At 52.7% G+C, this 20,178-nt stretch overlaps 4 protein-coding genes across 11 annotated transcripts; 3 read left to right on the top strand and 1 right to left on the bottom strand.

Annotated features, from left to right (window-relative positions):
* Positions 1-179: 179 nt before the first annotated feature.
* On the bottom strand, positions 180-6,569 carry pkmb (pyruvate kinase M1/2b). Its single transcript, XM_086162797.1, has 11 exons — positions 6,259-6,569; positions 4,779-4,953; positions 4,613-4,704; positions 3,442-3,573; positions 3,174-3,360; positions 2,832-3,102; positions 2,606-2,756; positions 2,373-2,525; positions 1,894-2,060; positions 625-806; positions 180-547 (listed from the first exon to the last, which is right to left on the bottom strand). Exons 2-11 carry the CDS (start codon positions 4,924-4,926, stop codon positions 441-443), a joined length of 1,590 nt encoding a protein of 529 aa, XP_086018923.1. The 5' UTR covers positions 4,927-4,953; positions 6,259-6,569; the 3' UTR covers positions 180-440.
* Positions 6,570-7,014: 445 nt separating this feature from the next.
* Positions 7,015-13,399, top strand: LOC147224669 (protein mono-ADP-ribosyltransferase PARP6-like). 7 transcript variants are annotated; one of them, XM_086162794.1, is made up of 21 exons: positions 7,015-8,053; positions 8,154-8,305; positions 8,399-8,496; positions 8,569-8,629; positions 8,697-8,787; positions 8,890-8,956; positions 9,750-9,881; positions 9,991-10,069; positions 10,158-10,271; positions 10,750-10,845; positions 10,923-10,997; positions 11,085-11,210; positions 11,290-11,355; positions 11,435-11,502; positions 11,585-11,633; positions 11,702-11,814; positions 11,887-11,959; positions 12,019-12,100; positions 12,185-12,343; positions 12,437-12,521; positions 12,754-13,399. In XM_086162794.1, the coding sequence occupies exons 1-21, from the start codon at positions 7,975-7,977 to the stop codon at positions 12,848-12,850; spliced, it is 1,962 nt and encodes a 653-aa protein (XP_086018920.1). In that variant the 5' UTR covers positions 7,015-7,974; the 3' UTR covers positions 12,851-13,399. The 7 variants fall into 7 exon arrangements, with proteins under 7 accessions (XP_086018920.1, XP_086018919.1, XP_086018918.1 ...); XM_086162793.1 differs by having other exon boundaries at positions 10,923-11,015; positions 12,031-12,100; XM_086162792.1 differs by having other exon boundaries at positions 10,923-11,015.
* LOC147224668 (ribonuclease P protein subunit p25-like protein) lies at positions 13,395-16,332 on the top strand. The gene has a single exon (XM_086162799.1). It carries the CDS (start codon positions 14,269-14,271, stop codon positions 15,052-15,054), a length of 786 nt encoding a protein of 261 aa, XP_086018925.1. The 5' UTR covers positions 13,395-14,268; the 3' UTR covers positions 15,055-16,332.
* Positions 16,333-16,706: 374 nt separating this feature from the next.
* cox5aa (cytochrome c oxidase subunit 5Aa) lies at positions 16,707-19,556 on the top strand. 2 transcript variants are annotated; one of them, XM_086162805.1, is made up of 5 exons: positions 16,707-16,870; positions 17,682-17,798; positions 18,828-18,949; positions 19,023-19,140; positions 19,223-19,556. In XM_086162805.1, exons 1-4 carry the CDS (start codon positions 16,798-16,800, stop codon positions 19,134-19,136), a joined length of 426 nt encoding a protein of 141 aa, XP_086018931.1. In that variant the 5' UTR covers positions 16,707-16,797; the 3' UTR covers positions 19,137-19,140; positions 19,223-19,556. The 2 variants fall into 2 exon arrangements, with proteins under 2 accessions (XP_086018931.1, XP_086018930.1); XM_086162804.1 differs by having other exon boundaries at positions 19,023-19,556.
* Positions 19,557-20,178: the final 622 nt, after the last annotated feature.

The following is a 20,178-nucleotide window of genomic DNA, read 5'->3' as shown; positions in this document are numbered from 1 at the left end:
TGGCCCCCAAACACAGCCTTGCCCATATTGTTTCAACAATACAGGAAACTGCAAAAAAAAAACAAATGACCAGGGAAGGGAAACCGCCTGCTGGGTGAAGCTCTACCCTCTGACCGCACCTGGACGTGAAGCTCCGCCCCTGCCAGCCCGTTATTCAGAGACGAGGACAAACACAGGGAACCCAAGAAATCCTTTTAATGGATGGAAGCTCAATCATGCCAGATCAGCTCATGTTGGCAGGTCGTCTTGGTGATGGGGTCTGGGGGGGGGGGGGTGTCACACACCTGAAGGGGTGCAGGAGTGTGTCGGAGTGTGAGTTACTGTCAGTGAAGAAAAGTCCTCCAGGAGGGGCCACGGGAAGTAAAGTCCATCATGGAGGAGAGGCAGGTTGCAGGAGAAGGGATGGAGGACGAGCGTTCGCCGCTGCCCTCTAGTGGCGTTCAGGGCACCAGCACCACCCTCATGGTGTTGGTGTATCCGGAGCCGGGACGCCAGCCTGTCACCACGATGGCCACGTCGCCAGACTTGAAGAAGTGCTTGTGTTTGCCTGCGGATGGATGAGGGTTCAGACGGAGTTCCTTCACGCGGGCGACGGCGACCCTCTCGCAGGTCGAGGCCACTCACCGACTTCCAGGGCGAAGTTGACGCGCAGGTCGACGTCCTCCGCCCACACGTCGTTGGCGGGCTTGGTGTAGAGCACGGGGTAGATGCCGCGGTAGAGGTGGGCCTGGCGGGCCGTCTGGCCGCAGCGGGTCACGGCGATGATGGGGGCCCGGGGCCTGTACCGGGACAGCATGTGGGCAGACCTGGAGGACAAGGGGGACAAATCAGAAGTCAGAGGATAACCTTCCCGTTCTGTTCAGACACTGACGATCACGTCCTCAGGACGAGGGGCGCTCCAATCCATTTTAGATGCTGTTTCACGGCAGTGTAATAATAATAAAAAAATCATAATCTTCATCAATAGAGCCTTTACGGTCATCCAGGATTGGAAATTAAAAATAATAAAACGAACGTTAATTGTGATAATGATAAACTAGAAATTCAGCTAATAATAATAGAAGTCAAATAAATAATAATTGAAATAATAAAACTTCAAAGAGTCATAATGATAAGAAATTCTGCTAATAAAGATAGAAATAAAATAAACAATAAAATAAACAATAAAATAATAATTATTAATAAAAAATAAAACTAATCACCGTTATAATAAAAATCATCATCATCATCAGAATACCCTTTATTGTCATTCAGGATTGTAAATTGAAAATAATAGAGCTAATGTTAATCAGGATTATAAAATAGAAATGATACTAATAATATTAGAAATAGAATCAGATAAATATTATAATGGAAACAATAATAATAATAAGGATAGAAATGATGGTGATGATAGAAATAAAGGAAATATAATTATAGTAGAAATAATAAAGTTTAAAATAGTCATAATGATGATAAAAGATAATAGAACTAATATTAATCGGAATAATAATAAAATAGAAATGACGCTAATAATAATAGAAATAAAATAAAATGTAAGAGTAATAGAAACAATAAAACTTAAACTAGTCATTATGATAAAACATAATAGGATGCATTAATAATCTATTGCATCTGTGAGCTCTGCATCCCATAATAGTGGGAAAGACAAGCTGGGGGGGGGGGTGTGGTCTTAGGTGAGGAGCAACATCTTGAAGGTCATCCTGCCCTCTGTGAGGATCAGGTGGATGTTTATCGCCGTGGCGCTGGACAGACAGCGGTCCATGTGGACGAGGATGGAGAAGATACCGAAAGGAAACTAAGCTGGGTGGACCTGCACCCCCACGGGGTTCAGTTTCAGTGAAATGTCAGGGTTCACATCGGAGAAGGTCAGAAGGGGGAGCTTTCACCCACCTGCCAGTCTTGGTGAGCACGATGATGGCGCTGGCGCAGCACTTGAAGGACGCCTCCACGGCGCCGATGGCCACCGACTCCGTGGGATCGCGGGTCAGGTGGGAGGTGCGGCGAAGCTCCTCGAACATCTGCCTGTGGAACATGGCTGCCTCGGCCTCACGGGCGATCTGGGGAGGGACAGGGTGGAGACCATGGGTGCGCTGCAGCTCCTCGGACACATGCTAAGTTTACAACGCTACCACAGAACAATTAGAGGAGGCAGAAGGTCCTCGGCGAGCTTCAATATGTTGGATCGAGGGATTGAGGGCTGGCGGATGGATCGATGGATTGATTCATTGGTTAAATGATGGATTGACTTCTCTCTCCCTTCTTATTTTCATCTAAAGACATCCAGTTGTCCTCCGTCTTCAGCCCTCGTTTGAAGTTAGTACGGAAAAACAAGGACAGGTGTGTGTATGTCTGTGTGTGTGTGTTCTCACCCTGTGCTGCGTGCGCACGGCCTCCAGGGGGTAATCTCCCTTGGCCGTCTCGCCGCTCAGCATGATGCAGTCGTTTCCGTCCAGCACGGCGTTGGCGACGTCGCTGGCCTCGGCGCGGGTGGGACGGGGCTTCTTGGTCATGCTCTCCAGCATCTGAAAGTGGGAGGAGGAGGAGGAGGTGAGCAGATACGTGGCGTGGTTTTGTCAAACCCCGGGGTGCGGAAGCTCCGAACCTGTGTGGCGCAGACGATGGGCTTGCCGATCCTGTTGCAGCGGCCGGTCATCATCTTCTGGGCGATGAAGACCTTCTCTGTCGGGATCTCAATTCCCAGATCTCCGCGGGCCACCATGATGCCGTCGCTGGCCTCCAGGATCTCGTCGAACCTTCAGAGTGCGAAGATCAACGGGCGTCAGGGCACGGGGATCTTTGGGGGCCAAGCCAGCCGCCGCCAAGCTCACCTGCGCACGCCCTCGTGGTTCTCCAGCTTGCTGATGATCTTGACGTCCTTGCCCTTCTCGCCCAGGACTTTCCTCACGGCGTGCACGTCGGCGGCTTTGCGGATGAAGGAGGCGAAGACCATGTCCACGCCCTGCTCCACGCCGAACTGCAGGTCCTGAATGTCCTTCTCGGACACGGCGGGGAGGTCCACGGCGGCGCCGGGCAGGTTGACGCCTTTCTTGCTGCCGAGCATGCCGCCATTCTCGATCTCGCACATCAGGTAATCGTGACCTTCGCGGAGAGAGAGGGGTGTTGAAGACAGGGGGCGGAGCTTGGCGCCGGGCGAACGCGGCGACACTCACCGACTTCTTTGACCTTCAGGGAAATCAGACCATCATCCACGTAGATGTGGCTGCCGATCTGAACCACCTTGGTGATGTTCTTGTAGTCCAGCCACAGGACCTTCTCATCACACTTCTCTTTGTAGCTGTCGTCCAGCGTGAGCTTGATGCTCCCGCCTTTCTTCAGCTCCACCTCGGCGGTGCCGCTCTGCAGGGGACGAGGTCGGAGTTAACCCGTGGCGGAAGCTCCCCGGCCCCGCGAATCGCAGCCCCTTCCGGTGAAACTTACGCCCTTGATGAGCCCGGTCCTGATTTCCGGTCCCTTGGTGTCCAGGGCGATGGCCACGGGCCTGTAGTCATGGGACCCCTGGCCGAAACTCTCGGTGGCGTCGCGGACATTCTTGATGGTCTCGGCGTGATACTGTGGATAAGCCGGGGAGACGAGTCAAACGTCACGCGTCCTCCAACAGCGGCGCCGGCTTCACGCTGACAAATGGCGGCCATTTTTAGAATATGACAATGTTCGGCATCGGACTCCAGGAATAGCTGCTACTTTGAGCTCTGAGTGGGATTCTTTCCAGAACACCCCCCCCCACACACACACACACACACACACACTGCAGGGTGGCTGGCAGAAGGAAACCAAAATGTTCTGCACAGCTGGTTCAGGTGTGTGTGTGTGTAGGCTCTAGTACTGGCTGGTACTCTGACTACACCGCCTATGTGTCCTGAAGGTACAAGTCCTCCAGCTGTTGTTTAGCCATCCGTTTATATTTTTGTCTCCGCTGACATTGGAGACGCTCACGCGTGTTCGCGGTTGAAGTGAATGTCAAATAACACGTGGTGTAGTGAGACGGGCCGAGGCGTCCAGCCAGTGTCGGATTGACAGACGTCCCGCTGGACCGGCGGATCCAAGAGCCCCTCGCTGACACCCAGGAACGTCGGGCCACCATTATCTCCTTTTAAAACACTCTCCATTTTCTATCCTCCTCATCCCGCGCTCAGAGGACGCCTGTCTCATACGGACAGCCTCTCATTCATGGGTTTGGACCGACATGGAGACTCCGCACAGGAAGGCCTCATAAACCGGGACATTCTGGCTGAACCTAAGAATAGATGTTGAGATGTGACCCGGCGGGGAGACAGAGGTCACCTGTGGGCCAGTGAGCCGGGCAGTCGAGTGTCCCAGAGAAAGGTAGAGGCATGACTTTTAAAGGTGGGAGGTCGGCGGTAAAAGGTCGGCCGACGTGCGAGAGGGCGTGGAGTAGCCGTGCCAGATCGGGGGGAGGGGCTGGCCGAGTCAAGCGCGCGCTCGGGTATTGCGTTACGGCGGCGTCCCATCCCATAATGTCAGGGTGAGCCGGCACAGCTGCGGAGGGTAAACCCACGAGCTGGGATCCGGTTACCGACGGCGACCCTTTTTCCGAAAGAAAAAAAAAAGCAGACGGTCACCTTCTCACCTCGTGCGTGCCGTGGGAGAAGTTCATTCTTGCGATGTTCATCCCGGACTTGATCATCTCCTTGGCCATGTCCACCGACCTGGAGGCGGGTCCTGCACCGGGAGCAGACGGTTAGACCCCGACCCCCGACCCCTGACCCCCCCCCGGATGCGGCGCCTGCTCTGACCGATGGTGCAGATGATGCCGGTGTTGCGGGACACGGCCGGCTCTGAGTCGATGTCCAGCAGGCACATGTGCTCGATGAAGGTGTCCGCCATAGCAGCGTGCAGCTGCTGCGTGTGGATGACTGAGGAACCCATATCCTTCTTTGACATGACTGGACCTGTTTCTGCAGGGAGAGACTTTGGGACAGGGCAGGCCTATGACTCTCAAGTATGGATTGATTATTGCATAGATCGCGTGGAGCACCAGTGCGGACACGAGAAGTTGGGACCCCCCCCCCCCCCCCCCCTTCCTGCCCCCGGCAGCTGCAGGGACAGCCTGTGCAAAAAGCAACAACGGCCCGGCGTTCCTGCCTGACTGCACTCTCCCACATTCCAGCGGGAGCCCTTTGCCGCCGAGGAAGACGAGCCGGGGACCGTAGGTGGCTGTCGTTCACAGGCGGGGGCGGGGGGCGAAAAATCACTGTACGCTGCCCTGAGGCGCGAGATCCCCACACTGGGCTTTGCAGACAAAGCCGGGAGCTCGTGGTCCCGTCACGTCTCACAGTGGACCTTCTGGGGATCTCCTGAGCGGCAGCCGCGGCTTGTGGATCGGAGTGAGTGAGTGATTGAGGGAGGGAGGGAGGGAGGGAGGGAGGGAGCTCATCGTTGGATGAGGAGGACATTTGAACCCGCAAGACCATCCTCATCCTCAGTTCACTCAGAGAACACTGTGCAGTTTCTCTCCGTGCTGCACCAAACACCTTCAGAACCTCATTCAGTGGCACACCAGTCACATTTGGATGTTAAAAGTATATGCTATGAACGTGGCTGCACTGAACCAGAACCTGATGAGACCTTCATAATGGAATATTTAGACATTTAAAATGAATTGAAAAAATTTTAGGAATAAAAAATTAATACATTGATAGTAACCTGATGACAACATCATAATGGAATATTTAGACATTTAAAATAAACTGAAAAGATTTTAGAAATAAAGTATCAATTAATTGATAGTTACCTGATGAGATCTTTATCATGGAATATTTAGACATTTCAAATAAACTGAAGATTTTAGAAATGAAAAATGAATAAATTGACGGTAACCTGATGAGATCTTCTAATACATTTAAAATAAAACGATTTTCATGGTAAAATATTGGTAAATTGATCATAACCTGATCATGACTGGATGAGAACTTGAACTTTATCATGAAAGATTAAAAAGTTGATAATAACCTGATAAAAACCAGATGAAAAATTCATCATAAAGTATGAATACATTGATAATAACATGATAATGAGTGGATGAGAGCTTCATAATAACATATTTAAAAAAATGCTAATAACAGGATGAGAAATTCAATAAGATATTGATTTAAAAAAACTGTAAATAAACGTGAATAAAATTTGCCCCCCGCAAATTATTGAAAAAAAAAAAAAAAAGACTGGATACTGGATGACTAGTTAAGGGACTAGTTAAGTGTCCCCCAGCTCACTCACCTCCGGGATGAAGTGCAGGACTGAAGCGCCGCCGGATCTTCCGCGGCGGCGGCTTATATGCGCACCGCCGGCCCGCCGGAACTACTTTTCCGGTCAGAAGAAATAGTGCGTCCGCGCGGGCGTAAGGGTCTCGTCCCCGTGCGCGTAGGGATTGTTTTTCATCTGGCATCTTTTATTGTGCAGGTGCTAACCGAATACGGACGCGCAGCCCCAAATTTAAACCCACGAGGAAGGACACGGCGCAAGTGCAAGGCGCGCTTCCTCCCGGACCCCCAGATCCCTCCGCCGCTTGGTACATGAGCCGGTACACCGAGTTCAGAACTGTCACTCCTTAAATCACCCCTGGATGCTGACCAAGGAGGTCCAGCACCTAAAACATCTATGGAGTCCATATGGTCTTCCCCCAGGGTGACCTTCAAGCCCATAACCTTTCAGGTCCAATGTGGAGGACACTTTTATAAAATATCCATTTAAAACTCAGCGTTATCAGATCAGACTTCATGCATTCATGCATGCATTAATTCATTAGTTCATTTGTCGTCACATCGCACAAATGTGCAGGTTTTCCTGTGCCCTTGTATGGATGTACGGTTATTTATAGATGGACAGCCGTTTTCACAGACGTACACTTTATATACTGATGTCACCCTGTTCGTCACTTTAATCTATTTCACTTTATCTCTATTTTAATTACATTTTTTTATTTCTAATCTAATTTAGTGTTCAGTGGTCGCTTAAGATATGAATTTAATTTGTTCCAGAAGTGGGTTCGCACGTTGATTTTTTTCGTATCTTGAATGAGTTTTCCCCATTTAAAATAACAGAAATTAATTCATTCCAACCCCCCAACCCCTCCCAACCTCACAAAATAAGCCTGAAAAGAATTACATTGATAATGTAAGGCCCATCGAAAATAAGAAATGTGTTTATTGTAAACTTATAGTTGCAGATGGTGGCGAGTGCTTACGTGGCTACACTGAGCAAAAATTCGCAAATTTCGAATTTTGACTTTCTCGCCCTTGTATTTGTATCGTGAAATTAGGTTCATATTTCAAGGGTTAAATTTGTTTCTCATCTCATCTTCGTAAAAATCGTGTATAAAGTGATCGGTATCTTAAGGGGCCGCTGTATTTCTTTTTCTTCTCCATTTTATTTTTCCTGCTCTCAGTTCCTGTTCTATCCCTCAAATTGCCCCAAATGAAGTTTCCCTCGATCCCATGCATGGACCCCTGCATGGACTGTGGGAGGCACCCTGAGGAACCCCTCACAGGAGGAGAATGTCAGGTCAGGGAATCCCACGGGTCCAATGAGGGACCTTCTTGCTGCGAGGAGGTGGGGCTAACCTCTGCTCCACCGCACCCATCCGCCCCAGACACCCACTCCGGGGTAAGTGGATTAACCTGGCTGGTGGAGGACCAGCCTCCCCAGGAGGGTCTAATCTCAGCAGACGGGAGCAGCAGGTGACCGGTATCGAGGGTAACTGACGATTAAGGCCAGATGGTGGCGGTGGTGAAGACCGACGGGACGCTCTGGGAACCTCTGGGTTTCAAACCGGTAACTTTCCTCCGTCAGATTTATGGAACGGCATGTTTGATGCAAAGCAGGTGAGCGTCAACGTGGGGACCCCTGTGCGGAGTTGAGGTGCACCCCGGCGACGGGAGCCGACGCCCTCCTCGGCGTCAGCCGATCAGCCAATCACGTGACGGGACGCTGAGCATGTGCCCCTCCCCCTCCCCGTCCCGGCATTCAAACCCAGACGGCGAGGTCAGTCTGGGATCTCCGTCCCGGCCATCAGGTGGGCTCCTCTCAGGTTCTTTGGTCGGCGGTGTGTTCAGGGACCGTCAGACGCTGGAAAATCATCGGAGCGGATAATTGATCTGGTGCGTTTGCCTCAGGGCATCCGACCGTGGGACCGAGGAGGCGCCCGCAGCTGGTGATCATGGCAGGTGATCCACCCGAGGTCCAGGTGGAGACCTGTCCTCCGCTCCTGGAGGCCGAGCCCCGGCGCCGCTCCAGCTGGACGGACTTGGACTCAGAAGTGGAAGAGGTGGAGATGGGACTCGACGTGAATGTCTTCCTGACACGCACACAGGCCAGAGTGTGTGTCATCGCCCCGTGCGTGTGTGTATATGTGTGTCAGCAGGACCACCGTGTGAGGGACGTGCTCTGCCACCCCCTGCTGGATGCCGACCTCCGCGCCGTCAGAACGCTGTACTCGGACCGTGCCGTCTCCGTCAGGTGGTCATCTGGGTGACAGGTGACGTGGGCCTGAGTGCCTTCCGCATCCTCACTGTCCCGTCGTCTGTGCAGGGCGCACCCGTTCATCGACGGCCTGGACGTCCAGCTCCATGTGGACGCCGGCTTCTTGGACGTAAGTTAGCTGACGTCTCATTGGCCGCAGCCTTCCGAGCGCGTTCAGTGTGTTTTGGCATTCGCAGGCGGGGGCGGCGAAGGCCTGGAGGATCAACCCGTCGGAGCCGATCGTCGTCCGGCTGCACCTGTCTCTGTCTCAGTACCTGGACGGCCCAGGTACGACCCTTCAAGCCCTGCCTCTCAAGCCCCGCCCCCTCAAGCCCTGCCCCCTTCGCCGCCATACGTGTCACGTCCTGCTCGCTGATGTTCTCGTTGCAGCGCCGAGCGTCCATGTCTTCCAGCCGTCCAACCCAGAAGGCTTCAGCCTCGGGAAGCAGCTCCAGAGGTTTGTCTCACACACACACACACACACACACACACACACACACACACACACACACACGCGCGCGCGCGCACACAAACACGCACACACACACACACACACATTGCACTACCTGGACACACACATCTGCGCTCTGGTCAGAAGGTTCTGGAACCAGGTCACAGATGCAGGTTATCCAGACATGTTCATTGTGGAGCAAAAGTACTGTACCTGAGAAGGTCCTGAGAAGGACGCATTTATTCCTCCTTGTCCTGCAACGAGGGGCTTCAGTGGACCTCCTTTGTGTGTGTGGACTGCGGAAGGAACCGCATGAACCCTGAGGAACCCCATGCAGACACGGGGAAAACATGGAGACTCCACACAGAAAGGAACCCTGTGGGAATCCAACCAGGGACCACCTGGCTGGGACAAGGAGCAGCTGGAACACCTGCTCCACCTCAGCTGAAGCGGGTCTTCAGCTTTGCTTCAAAGAATCAGCAGAATCTGCCAGACAGCAGGAGGCAGATGTTCCTCAGAGTTGGTGCACCAGAAGAAAAGGTCTCCTCCCAGACCCCTGGGAGCTCAGCGCGCCTCCAGACACGAGAGGCTCCACCGGGTCAGATGGACGAGATGGTGCAACACCTAAACGTCTGCTCTGGTTAGAAGAACGGCTGCGGCATTCTGGAGGGACATCGGGGGGGATTAAGATCTCCTGGTCCTCGAAAGACCGGCAGCTCTGATCTTAGATGTTGGATGAAGGTGACCTCTTCGATGTGGAGCGCCAAAGATAGTGTCTGCCGCTTTGGTTTCCCCACAGTATTCTGACCACCTTCATATCTAAGGAGTGGAAACATCTGACCAACGAGGGCCTGGTGCAGCGGCAGAAAGTCCGCCCCGGCACGACCAAGAAGTTCCAGGCCAGGCTCGGCATCCTAGTGCCGCACTGGAGGTACGTGTGTCGAGAATAACATGTACGGATCCCCTCTTCTGCTGACTCTGTGTGTCTTGGGGTATCTGATGACCTCTGGAATGACCCCCCACCCACCCCACCCCCCCAGACGACCCGGTGAGCTGCAGGAGGTTGCCATGAGAGGGCAAGCTGGTGGGCCTCACTCCACAGATGGTCATGTGAAGAAGGTGAGGCCCTCACAGATCTCCTTCATGTGTTTTTTTTTTTTTCATTCACCTCCACCATCATCTCTGAGGAACAACATTTCCTCCTCAGAAGGCGGAGTTGCCCCCGCCCGCCGCAGAACATCTGATGGAGCTGCCGTTCTCCTCGCGGAGAACGTTGCACTGCAAGGCCGTCCCCACGTTGCAGCACGGCTTCCTGGTCCAGGTGGGAGCGCCCGGCGTCCGGCTAGGCTCCGCCCCCTTCCCACCTTAACGTGATCCCGGGACGTCCAGAACCCTCTCAGGCATGATGTTCATGAGAAGCTCGGCTATAAATGGAGGGGCTGGACATATCTACAGAATCATGTGTCCTACGCAGCCACGCACACGCATATTGCATAGCATATCACACACACACACACACACACACACACATTGCTCTTCATATGTATCTCCTGGGTTTGACGTGAACCAAATATAACCGACAGCCGCGCCTGTTCATTTAGCATGGATACAACATATAATAATATATGTAATAAATGAAGGACATTTATTTTCCCATTTGCGCTTTGTCTCCTCGGGTTTAATTTTGATGTCCCTCAACATCTTTATTACACTTTTATAAAGTGACTGCCTTTGGTCTGAGTGGCGGGAAATCATCTGGTGGACCTCAGAGGCTCACCTGTCGGTGTTTCCGTGCTCAGGTGATGAGGTACGCCGCCCAGAGGGTTCCCACCCTGAACGAGTACTGCGTGCTGTGCGACGAGCGCCACCTCTTCCAGAACGGCCCCCTGCTGAAGGTACCGTCCAGCGGCGAGTCCTTCCTCCCCGAGCGGACCCTCGGCTGACTCTTCCTCTTCCTCTTCCCCGCGTACAGCCGTCCGTCTGCACCCGAGAGCTGTGCGTCTTCTCCTTTCACACCCTGGGCGTGATGTCCGGCGCCACGGAGGAGGTGGCCACCGGGGCCGAGGTCGGGGACGCCGTCCGCGTGGTTGTCGTGGTGACAGGTGGCCGGCTCACGGCGCCCTCTTCTCACCAGGTGGTGGACCTGCTGGTGGCCATGTGCGGAGCCGCCCTGCAGTCGCCGCGCAAGAGCGTCATCTTCCAGCCGTACCCGTGCGTGGTGGACCCCCGCCGCCCCGGGGTGCTCGCCTTCAGCCCCAGGGTATCTTTTCAGGCGGAGAACATTCCCACCTCCACCTCTGGCGGGGCCACTCAGCCCGCTTTGCTTCTTTCCTCCCCAGCGGAGGAGCTACGACAGGCTGCGGACGGCGCTGGATAGTGTGCTGCTTGTCAGGAGGACGGCGCAGGTGAGGGACCTCCCGGTTCGTCTCTTCGTGTTCCTCCTGGGCGCCCGCCGAAATGTCCTCCCGTGTCGTTCGTGCTCAGGGTCCGAGTTCAGAGCTGAAGAGGCAGATGGACCGGACAGACCCGCTGGCCTACCCGCTACTGCAGTGGTGAGAGACGGACCCCCGCCTTGATCCTCATCGTGTCAGTGAACCTTCTCCCAATTGATCGGATCCAAATCCCTCTTCGCAGGATTTTATCCAGCAACCGATCCCACATCGTCAAACTCCCGCCGCACAGGGTAGGACCCGCCCCCGGACCTTCTCCGGGAAGTCCTGCCCTCCTCTAACTGCTCCTTCTCCGACCCAGCGGCTGAGGTTCATGCACACGTCCCACCAGTTCCTGCTGGTCAGCAGCCCGCCGTCTAAGGAGGCACGTTTCCGGTCGGCCAGGAAGCTCTACGGCAGCACCTTCGCCTTCCAGTGAGTCAGAGTGTCGAGCAGAAGCCCCCGGGCGTTTCGCACACCTCCGACCTCCATCCTTCCTCCTTCCAGCGGCTCCCACATTGAGAACTGGCACTCCATCCTGAGGAACGGGCTGGTCAGCGCCTCCTACACCAGGCTACAGGTAGAGGGCCAGGAGGTCCGTCCCTAACGTCAGATGCATCCAACAACCCGTAATCCCAGTTTGTCTTCAAGCTCCACGGAGCAGCCTACGGGAAGGGCATCTACCTCAGCCCCGTCTCCGGCGTCTCCTTCGGTTATTCAGGTAGGACTCGATGAATCCAAAGTTTTCTCAGCGTTTAGGAGAAGGCGGTGGATTGACCGCCGCAGCTCCTCTTGTCTCCTCCAGAGATGGGTAAAGGGTGGCACCAGATTCCCACCAAGGAGGAGCTGATCAGGAAGTGCGGCCAGACAGGCAAGGTCCACCAGGTAGGCGGACCTGCTGCGCAGCCGACGAGGAGCAGGTTTCTGCAGAGCAGGAACCTGAACTGCATCGCTCTCTGTGAGGGTACGTATGAGGAGAACCCGAGGAACATGCCCTGGTGTGCAGCTTGAGCGGTGGTGGGGGTTATCGAACCTACCCGTATGTCCTCACTCGCAGTGATAGCTTCCAAAGACCTACAGAAGCATGGGGATATCTGGATGTGCCCAATCGCCGACCACGTCTGCACGCGCTTCCTATTTGTGTGAGTGCAGCTTCTCAAACACCAGCAGAACCACCCAGACCTTCATGCACCCGCAGTGCAAACTTGCACCACTAGAGGGCAGTAAACCTAGTTCAGAGGACCTTTGCATGTGCACAGGTGTGTGTGTGTGGGGGGGGGTGCGTGTGCATGTGTGTGAAAAAAGAAGGATGCTCGAAGGAACAAAAGTGTACTCCAGGACTTGTGAGGAGCTTCAGATGGTGTTCTCCTCCAGGTACGAGGACGGGCGGGTGGGAGACCTCCATATCAACACCCAGGAGGCAGCGATCCACAAGGAGATCCTGGACGTCATCGCCCGGCAGCCGTCTTAAAGGACCACCCCGGCCCCGAGCCCACCACTGGGACGTCAGCACCACCCAGCTCGTGGATCTGAAGTTGTCGGATCATCGTTGAGAAGATCAACACTACTGTTTTCTACTTTTGTATGACGAAGATTAGACGGATCGGTCAAAGTGGACAGTCTCACCTGCGAGGTGAGATGCAATTTCCTCACTTCGCCCTCACCTGCTTCACATGAACTGACTGTCACTCCAAGCCCCGGGGTTCGTTCTCTAGCTGGACCTCCAGTTTGTAGCAGTTATTTCCAATGAGGGTTTGGAATCCCATTCCTGCAATCCCACCAGCTCCTTCGGGTTTGTCACCGAGTGTGTGTGCGTGCGTGTGTGTGTGTGTGTGTTTATGAGTGTTTTGTACCTCTCCTTCCACTCGATGGCAGTGTTGCCACTGTCAACTCATGCCAATCATCTAAAGTCCAATGGAACACCAACAGTTTTTAAAGAGTAAAAATCCAGTGATGAGCATTCATTCATTCAGTCCTTCATTCGTTCATTCATTCATTCGTTCGTTCCTTCATTTGTTTGTTTGTTCGTTTGTTTTTTCATTTGTTTATTCGTCGGTATGAAACCACGAGGACCAAATATACGAGGGAACGGGAGCTTTTCTCTCTTTCTTCCACTTTTGGTGTAAAGCAAAGCAAAAGGCCTGTCCGGAACGATGTCGGACCTCTGAAGCTTCTCCTGGATTTTGTACTGGGGGAGCAGGAACTCCTCAGAGCTTAGCTGTTCTCCACAGAACGTGGAACGAGAACCACGACCGGGCCATGTGGTTGGCTCCATTCTTCGAGGCGGAAAGGCAGCATTATACAAGGATGCTGGCTCCATCTGAGCCCCACAGCTGCCCCCTCCTCCATGGCACACTCCTTCCACACCATCTGAGGAGGACACGCCCCGGATTCGCCATAGTTTTCCTTTGTTTCTCATGGAAGTAACAGAGAAAACAAAGCAAGCTGTGGCTCCTCTCCTCTGAAGGTCACCGATCGGTGGAGGAGCAGCCATTTTCTGGGTCACCCAGCAGGCGGAGGAGGAGGCTGGAGTTGCTGCAAACGCCTGGAGGAAGGCTCTTCTCGGAGACCATCTGTCTCACCGATGACAGACGTGATTTGGGATTTGCATCTCCACTAAGATCGCTGATATTTCAGGGCAGGAAAGGTCGTACATTAGGAGGGAGCATCAGTGCCCACAATTCAACCCCAACCTGGTTCCTTCCAGCTGCATGGCTCATCAAACCCCATTAACTCCTGTTTGCTCATCCAGATGATTCCAGGAGCTGGAGGTGGGCCCTCAGCGCCTGCGGGCCCGACCACAGCTTTCATTGGAAAAAAACCACAAATTCCGTGGAGGTGAAATGGAGCGAAGAAGAAGGAGGAGCTGCTTGCGCCTTTAAGAGCAGCATGTCCTGCATCTCCTGCCTCCTGAGCCTCGGTTGTCCTCCTGCTGAATGGACCAAGGACGTCTCCTTCAGCGATCCGACGGTGACAAGGACATGGGGATCGACTCCGGGAGCGCCGTGCCGCAAAAGTGACCCGAGCCGTCACCGCACCGTTTCACTGGCGATGGCCGCGCTCCCGGGCCAGGCGAATTCGGAAAACGCCGCAACAGAAGCCCCGCCGGCCTCCGAAGACGCCGACGTCTTGGCTTCGCCTCCGAAACTTTGCCCGAACATCTTGCGGAGGGTGCGGCGCTCGGAGGACAGCGCCCCCATTCCCGTCCCTGGGCTGGCACCGGATATTCTCCACATGCGAGTGAAGGAAGGAAGCAAGATCCGTAATCTGCTGCGGCTGGCATCCGCCCGCATGCAGGGCGAGGGCAGAGGTCATAGTGGCGCCGTGCCACTGAGACAGGTCCTCTTCACCGGCTCCGACAGAGGCGTCACCAAGACCATCACTTGCGTGGAGATCCTGAAGCGGAGGGTGGTGGGTCTCCACCAGGTGTCCAAGCTCTACTACAAGACGGTGACCGAGGTGTGGGAGGGCTCCCAGCAGGGGGCGGCGGCCATAACCGTGCAGAGGACTGTCCCCGCCATCTCCATCCTGCTCTCCAAGGACCTTCTGGACCCCCGCGAGCCTGGGTACCAGCCGCCCCCGGCCACCAGTGGCCAGCAGGAGGAGGTGGAGACACGCAGGACACGTCCCTCCAAGAGGCCCCACCACGGCGACGGTGCGAGATGTTCTCCATGATTTTCTGGATGAGCTGCAACTTGGGCGCCAAATCTCTCCCTTCCATCGATGACCGACTTTGACCTCTAGCCCTCAGGCAACATCCTCGGCCTGTTCATCCACGGACCCACATAAACTCATCCAGGAATGGCTTCGGGAGATCTGTGTGTGTGTCCTCTGGTTTATTCTTCTCATATTTCGATTGACAAGAAGGAAAAATCAAAATGTCCACCTGGACAGGACTGTCTCCTGACAGCTTGTTCTCATCCTGCTTGGGTTCTCCATGTTCTCCAGTATGGATTTTACATGTTCTCCTGCCTGGGTTTCCATGTTCTCCTGCCTGGGTTCTCTCCAGATTCTCCTTCTTCATCCCACAGTCCAAAAACAGTCCGATGGTTCCTTAAAGACTGTCCGAATGTGTGAATGAGAGAGTGAATGGTTGGACGTCCATGATTGACAGCTGACCCATTTAAATTAAACCCCGCTTCTTTCCCTCATCTCAGCTGTGATTGGCACCGGACCTTTTGCTGTGTGAACAGGATAAGTGTGTAGACTGTGACTACACGACCATCCATTGTGTGTGTGTGTGTGTGTGTGTGTGTGTGTGTGTGTGTGTGTGTTTGAGTCCAGATGATTTCCTCCCATCTGAGTGCTTTTAGGTATTGTTTGAACTTGTCAATAAATCTAATAAATATATAATAAATATATTCATATTTAGCTTCTTGTGTCCTGAGGGCGGCCCGTCACTCTGGCACCGCTGGAGCTGATAGCGGTGGTCCACGCGGTGTTAACGGTTGTCGTGGCAACAAACATCACATGATGGAATAAAGGCTGCAGCAGTACGCCCGCTTGGGTTCTGCCTTTTCTGCACTGTCTCTATCATAACAGTGCAAGTGAATTCTCAAGCCATGACAAGCCTGTTTGCTTTTTTTAAAATGTGTCCTATAAAAACACTATTTTCTTTGTTAAAGCACAATTTATGGCAAGAAGGTCATATAAGCTTTCACCCCTGAGCCAAATGACATTGAGCAACAAATGTATACATTTATTTTATCAAGACCATAGACATGTGTCCCTGAGATGTTGCGGTGCTTTTGTTTTCCGTTTATTTTTATTGTTCTTTTAGTTTACGGCCTCTTTTTTTTCTAAGCCTGACCTCCGTGGGTCCATGCTAACTGGACGGCATCTTCAAGATTAAAGATTTTGATTGACATATACATTGTAAGAATATGATTCTTCAGACAAAGAAATGCAATTATTGTACACACTTTGCACACTCCCTTCACAACCAGACAGGTCGCGATAGAGACAATAGCTGACAATGCGACAACAGACAGCAGTATGGGACACAGCTTACATACTAAAAAACCCACAAACAAAACAGTACAGACTGTATTGCACAGTAATGATTTAATTACCTAATAAATACTAACAAAGAAAGGTAATGCTGTCTAAGATAAATAATACAGCACACACGCCTGACACACGTCAGTCATGGAATTCTGAGTGCATGATTGTTTCATTGTGGTTTTTTTTTTTCACATTTAGAAGTTGCACAACATTTTAGTTGGCGTTTTATTGCCACTTCTTTGCAAAGAAGCTCAGCGCGTCTTTTGACGGCTGCAGAAGTCGGTCAAAGTCAAGACAGCCCCGGAAGAGACGCTCGCACATGCGCACTAGGCGCTCTCGTACGTGACCGGCGCGGCTGAGACTAACTTCTTCCCAGGTCGCCCTCCCGGTCGGTTTAGCTGGCTGACCCGCATCATGTTCAGAGCCGCCGTCCGACTCTCCGTCTCCGGGGTGCGGAGTTTAACTCGACCGAAGCCCGGGTGCCAAGGTAAGCGGGCGTACTGTCGACGGATCCGCGGCAGAAATCAAATAGGCACATCGCGGTCGCCACTTGGCCAGCACTCGTGCTAGCATTAGCCTAGGTGTTTATCAGCCGAGCGCTCTCCAGCCCGGCAAGCCCGCCGGGGGTTCGGGGTTGCCGGCCCGCTCTTTGGTACGTCGCGGTCACCGTCACCTCCACCCGAGTGTGTTCCGCCCTTTGAATGCTCCGGCGCTGAGCTCATCGGAGTGTGTGTCCTTGCCGTGACCCAGCAGGTAACGGTAGGCTTCCGCCGCGGCCTAGTCGTAGCGCATCCGAAGGCTGAATTGCTGCGGGTCGTTGTGGCTAAAGATTAACTAAAGACTAACATTTCCTGCTCAGGAAACATCACGTCAAAGACGGAGAGCATCAGAGGGGACGTGTCTTACTTTTTAGAGCGTTTTTTCCAATGCATTGCCTTCAAGGTGACGTTGAGCTGCACGGTTGCAAAAAAGGTGCCGTTATACACCGGTCACAGGCAGCTCCACCTGTTACTGTCACACACAGCCGGTACCGGGCAAAGCACCGTCCCTCCTCCCCAGGATGAGCTCCGAGCGCCGTGTGTTCGCTCTGGAGGTCCTGCAAGGGTCTGGTCATTTAAGGACATTGGCGTGGATCCAGCTTTCCACGCTGTTTGATAGGAGGTGCACATCCGTGGCCGTGGACGGTTCGCTTTTCCTTCTGCAAAATAGATGAGAGATGAGATGAGAACGACTTTATCAATCCCGAAGGAAATTGTTGTGCCAGAGTTTCAAGTTTCAGCATTGTTTTCTTCTTACAGCTCTACTGTCCTCGAGGTGTTACTCACATGGGAAGCAAGAGACAGACGAGGAGTTCGATGCCCGCTGGGTCACCTATTTTAACAAGCCAGACATTGATGCATGGGAGCTGAGAAAGGGTGAGCGCTCTCAAACTCCACCGCTTCGTTTACAACATCCGGGCCCGCTATCTTTGCAGGTGCACAGTGTCTGACAGCAACCGCAAGATTTCCTGTTTAAGATTTCCTCTTTTTAGCATCACAAAACAATCTCAGCAAACAGTCACGATGCGTTTCATCTGCAAAATTTGCTGAGCAGCAACGCAGAGAAAAACATGCAGAACAAACATTGAAGCTTTACTCGTGTTTGCTGACAAACGTATTAGATTGAAAAAAGGTAAAAGGAAGTTAAACAGTCTAATGTAGTGTGATTGCATGTCCTGACACACACCTCACTTTAAAATAAAAATTAGATAAGATAAGATAAAAATTAAAAACACAAGAGCTTTTTCAGGTGAGCGCCATGTTTGTCACCTTGACCTACTTCGGAAGTCCTTCGCCTCTTGATCAGTGATATTCAGAGAAAAGTACTTTGTTGTTTAAAAGAAAAAAAGAATAGTCTTTGGAGATGAGATTTATGACTCTGGTGGTCTGAGAGTGAACGGCAGGGAGAGCTGGTTAGGTTAATCCCTGGAGATGAATGTCCAGATCTTCTAAAGACGAGGTCCTTATGGACCTTCCTATCCCGGAGACACCTGTTAAATAGGAGAATGTACTGGTAAACGTCCTCCGGAGATTAACATCAGGCTGGGGAGGACAGCTGTGTGTCGTTCAAATGTCTCCACGTTATTAAAAAACATTTGCGGCCACCAACAAACTCGTGGCCTCGTTCGACTGCCGGCGTCAAGTTTTTTGTCGGCTGTTGTAAAGCACGTGATAAATCGAGACAGGCGTGATCCGTTAGGGATAGAGAGAGGAACCCGACCGGGGCTCGGTGGCTCCTCCTAGCGTCCCCTGTGCCTCCCAGTCTTGGTGTGCCTCATCCGGAAGTGAATTTAGTTCTTGCACGCAGCTCACGAGGCTATTTGTCCAGCTGTAAAGCCAAAGCAAGCGTGCGTGTCGTCTTTAGCCGGCAGGAAGCGTCTGACTTCTCCCCTGCTCCCGCCTCAGGTATGAACACGCTGATCGGTTACGACCTGGTCCCCGAGCCAAAGATCCTGGAGGCGGCTCTGCGAGCTTGTCGGAGGTTAAACGACCTGGCCAGCGCCATCCGGATCCTGGAAGCCGTGAAGGTGACCAAGAGACACGGTCGTTTATCCGAGGAATGCAGAGGACAAGTCTGACCCTTCTTGCCTCCTCCTCCAGGATAAAGCAGGGCCCCACAAAGAGATCTACCCCTACGTCATCCAAGAGCTCAGGCCGGCGTTAGACGAGCTTGGCATCTCCACGCCTGAAGAGCTGGGCATCGACAAAGTCTAAAGGAGTAAGTGTGAAAGCGGCGCGGATGCCCAATCTGCCTCCGCTCCCTCCGGGATCTCAAACGCCGGCGTCCTGGTGTGTTGCAGGTCCGATGGCGGCGGCTCCTCTCTGGACACGTGCTTACATGTTTGCCTCACAATGTTTGATATTTAATTTGACCTTTATTGAGTTCCTGTGCTTGTAAAATATGAATGAACCTAATAAAGGAAAGGTATCTTTATTGAGTGTCACGGCTGCTTTGGGATTGGACCACCGTTTGACCACTTCCTGAAGATGCATGCCTGTAGCGGTTCGCATGCCAGCGGTTAGGGGGTCGCGTTTGCACCCGAATGTAACATTTGTACTGTATAATTCAGGCCATATCTCATCTGTTTTCAGGGACAACTGACGTGCTGGTACAATAAACATGTTCTACCTGCAGCTCTTGTTAAGTTGTTGTCAATGAACACCAACCAACAGTGTTTTTAAAATGTATTTTTGTCCGAATACAAACAGCCTACCTGGAAGAAGCTAAACAGGAAGTGCATGTTCATGTGGCGTCCGTCTTCCTCAACCTGAAGGCCAGTTCAAGATAGAGGATTACATTTGCTAAAATAATGCCAATATTTGCCCCACTCGTTGAGCCCGAGGTTCCTCCTGGGAGGCTTCGCTCTGTGGGTCGGGCTCTCATTGAAAACAAAGAAATGTAACGATTATTGACCTGAAGATTCCTCCAGCTCAGGCTGGGAGCAGGACATCTGCAGCTGCGGTTGGCCTTCAAACAGAAGAACCCCCGCAGAGCCTTTTCTCTGCTGGGGCTTTATGTCCTGCGTGTGCGTGAGTCCCTGAACGCACTGCAGGGGCGCCCACCGCTCAGAGGGAATCGTTCTTCTTGAGAACCTCAGGGGAGGAAAAGTTTCCCAAATGAAAGATTTGTTTTAAATAGGACTACAAGACTTCCGGTTGGATCGATAGCGCCCCTGCAGGAACCGGAAGTTGGTTTCATCCCCGTCGGCGTGGGTGGGCATTAAGACCATGTCCTGGGAGTTGACCATTTTGGCTT

The sequence above is a fragment of the Fistularia commersonii genome, chromosome 17, assembly GCF_037954325.1.
Source record: "Fistularia commersonii isolate RoL2024-O1a breed Wild chromosome 17, RoL_Fcom_v1.0, whole genome shotgun sequence".
Classification (NCBI taxonomy): domain Eukaryota; kingdom Metazoa; phylum Chordata; class Actinopteri; order Syngnathiformes; family Fistulariidae; genus Fistularia; species Fistularia commersonii.
The sequence above is the reverse complement of the archived record's forward strand: the minus strand, read 5'-3'. Positions and strand labels throughout refer to the sequence as shown.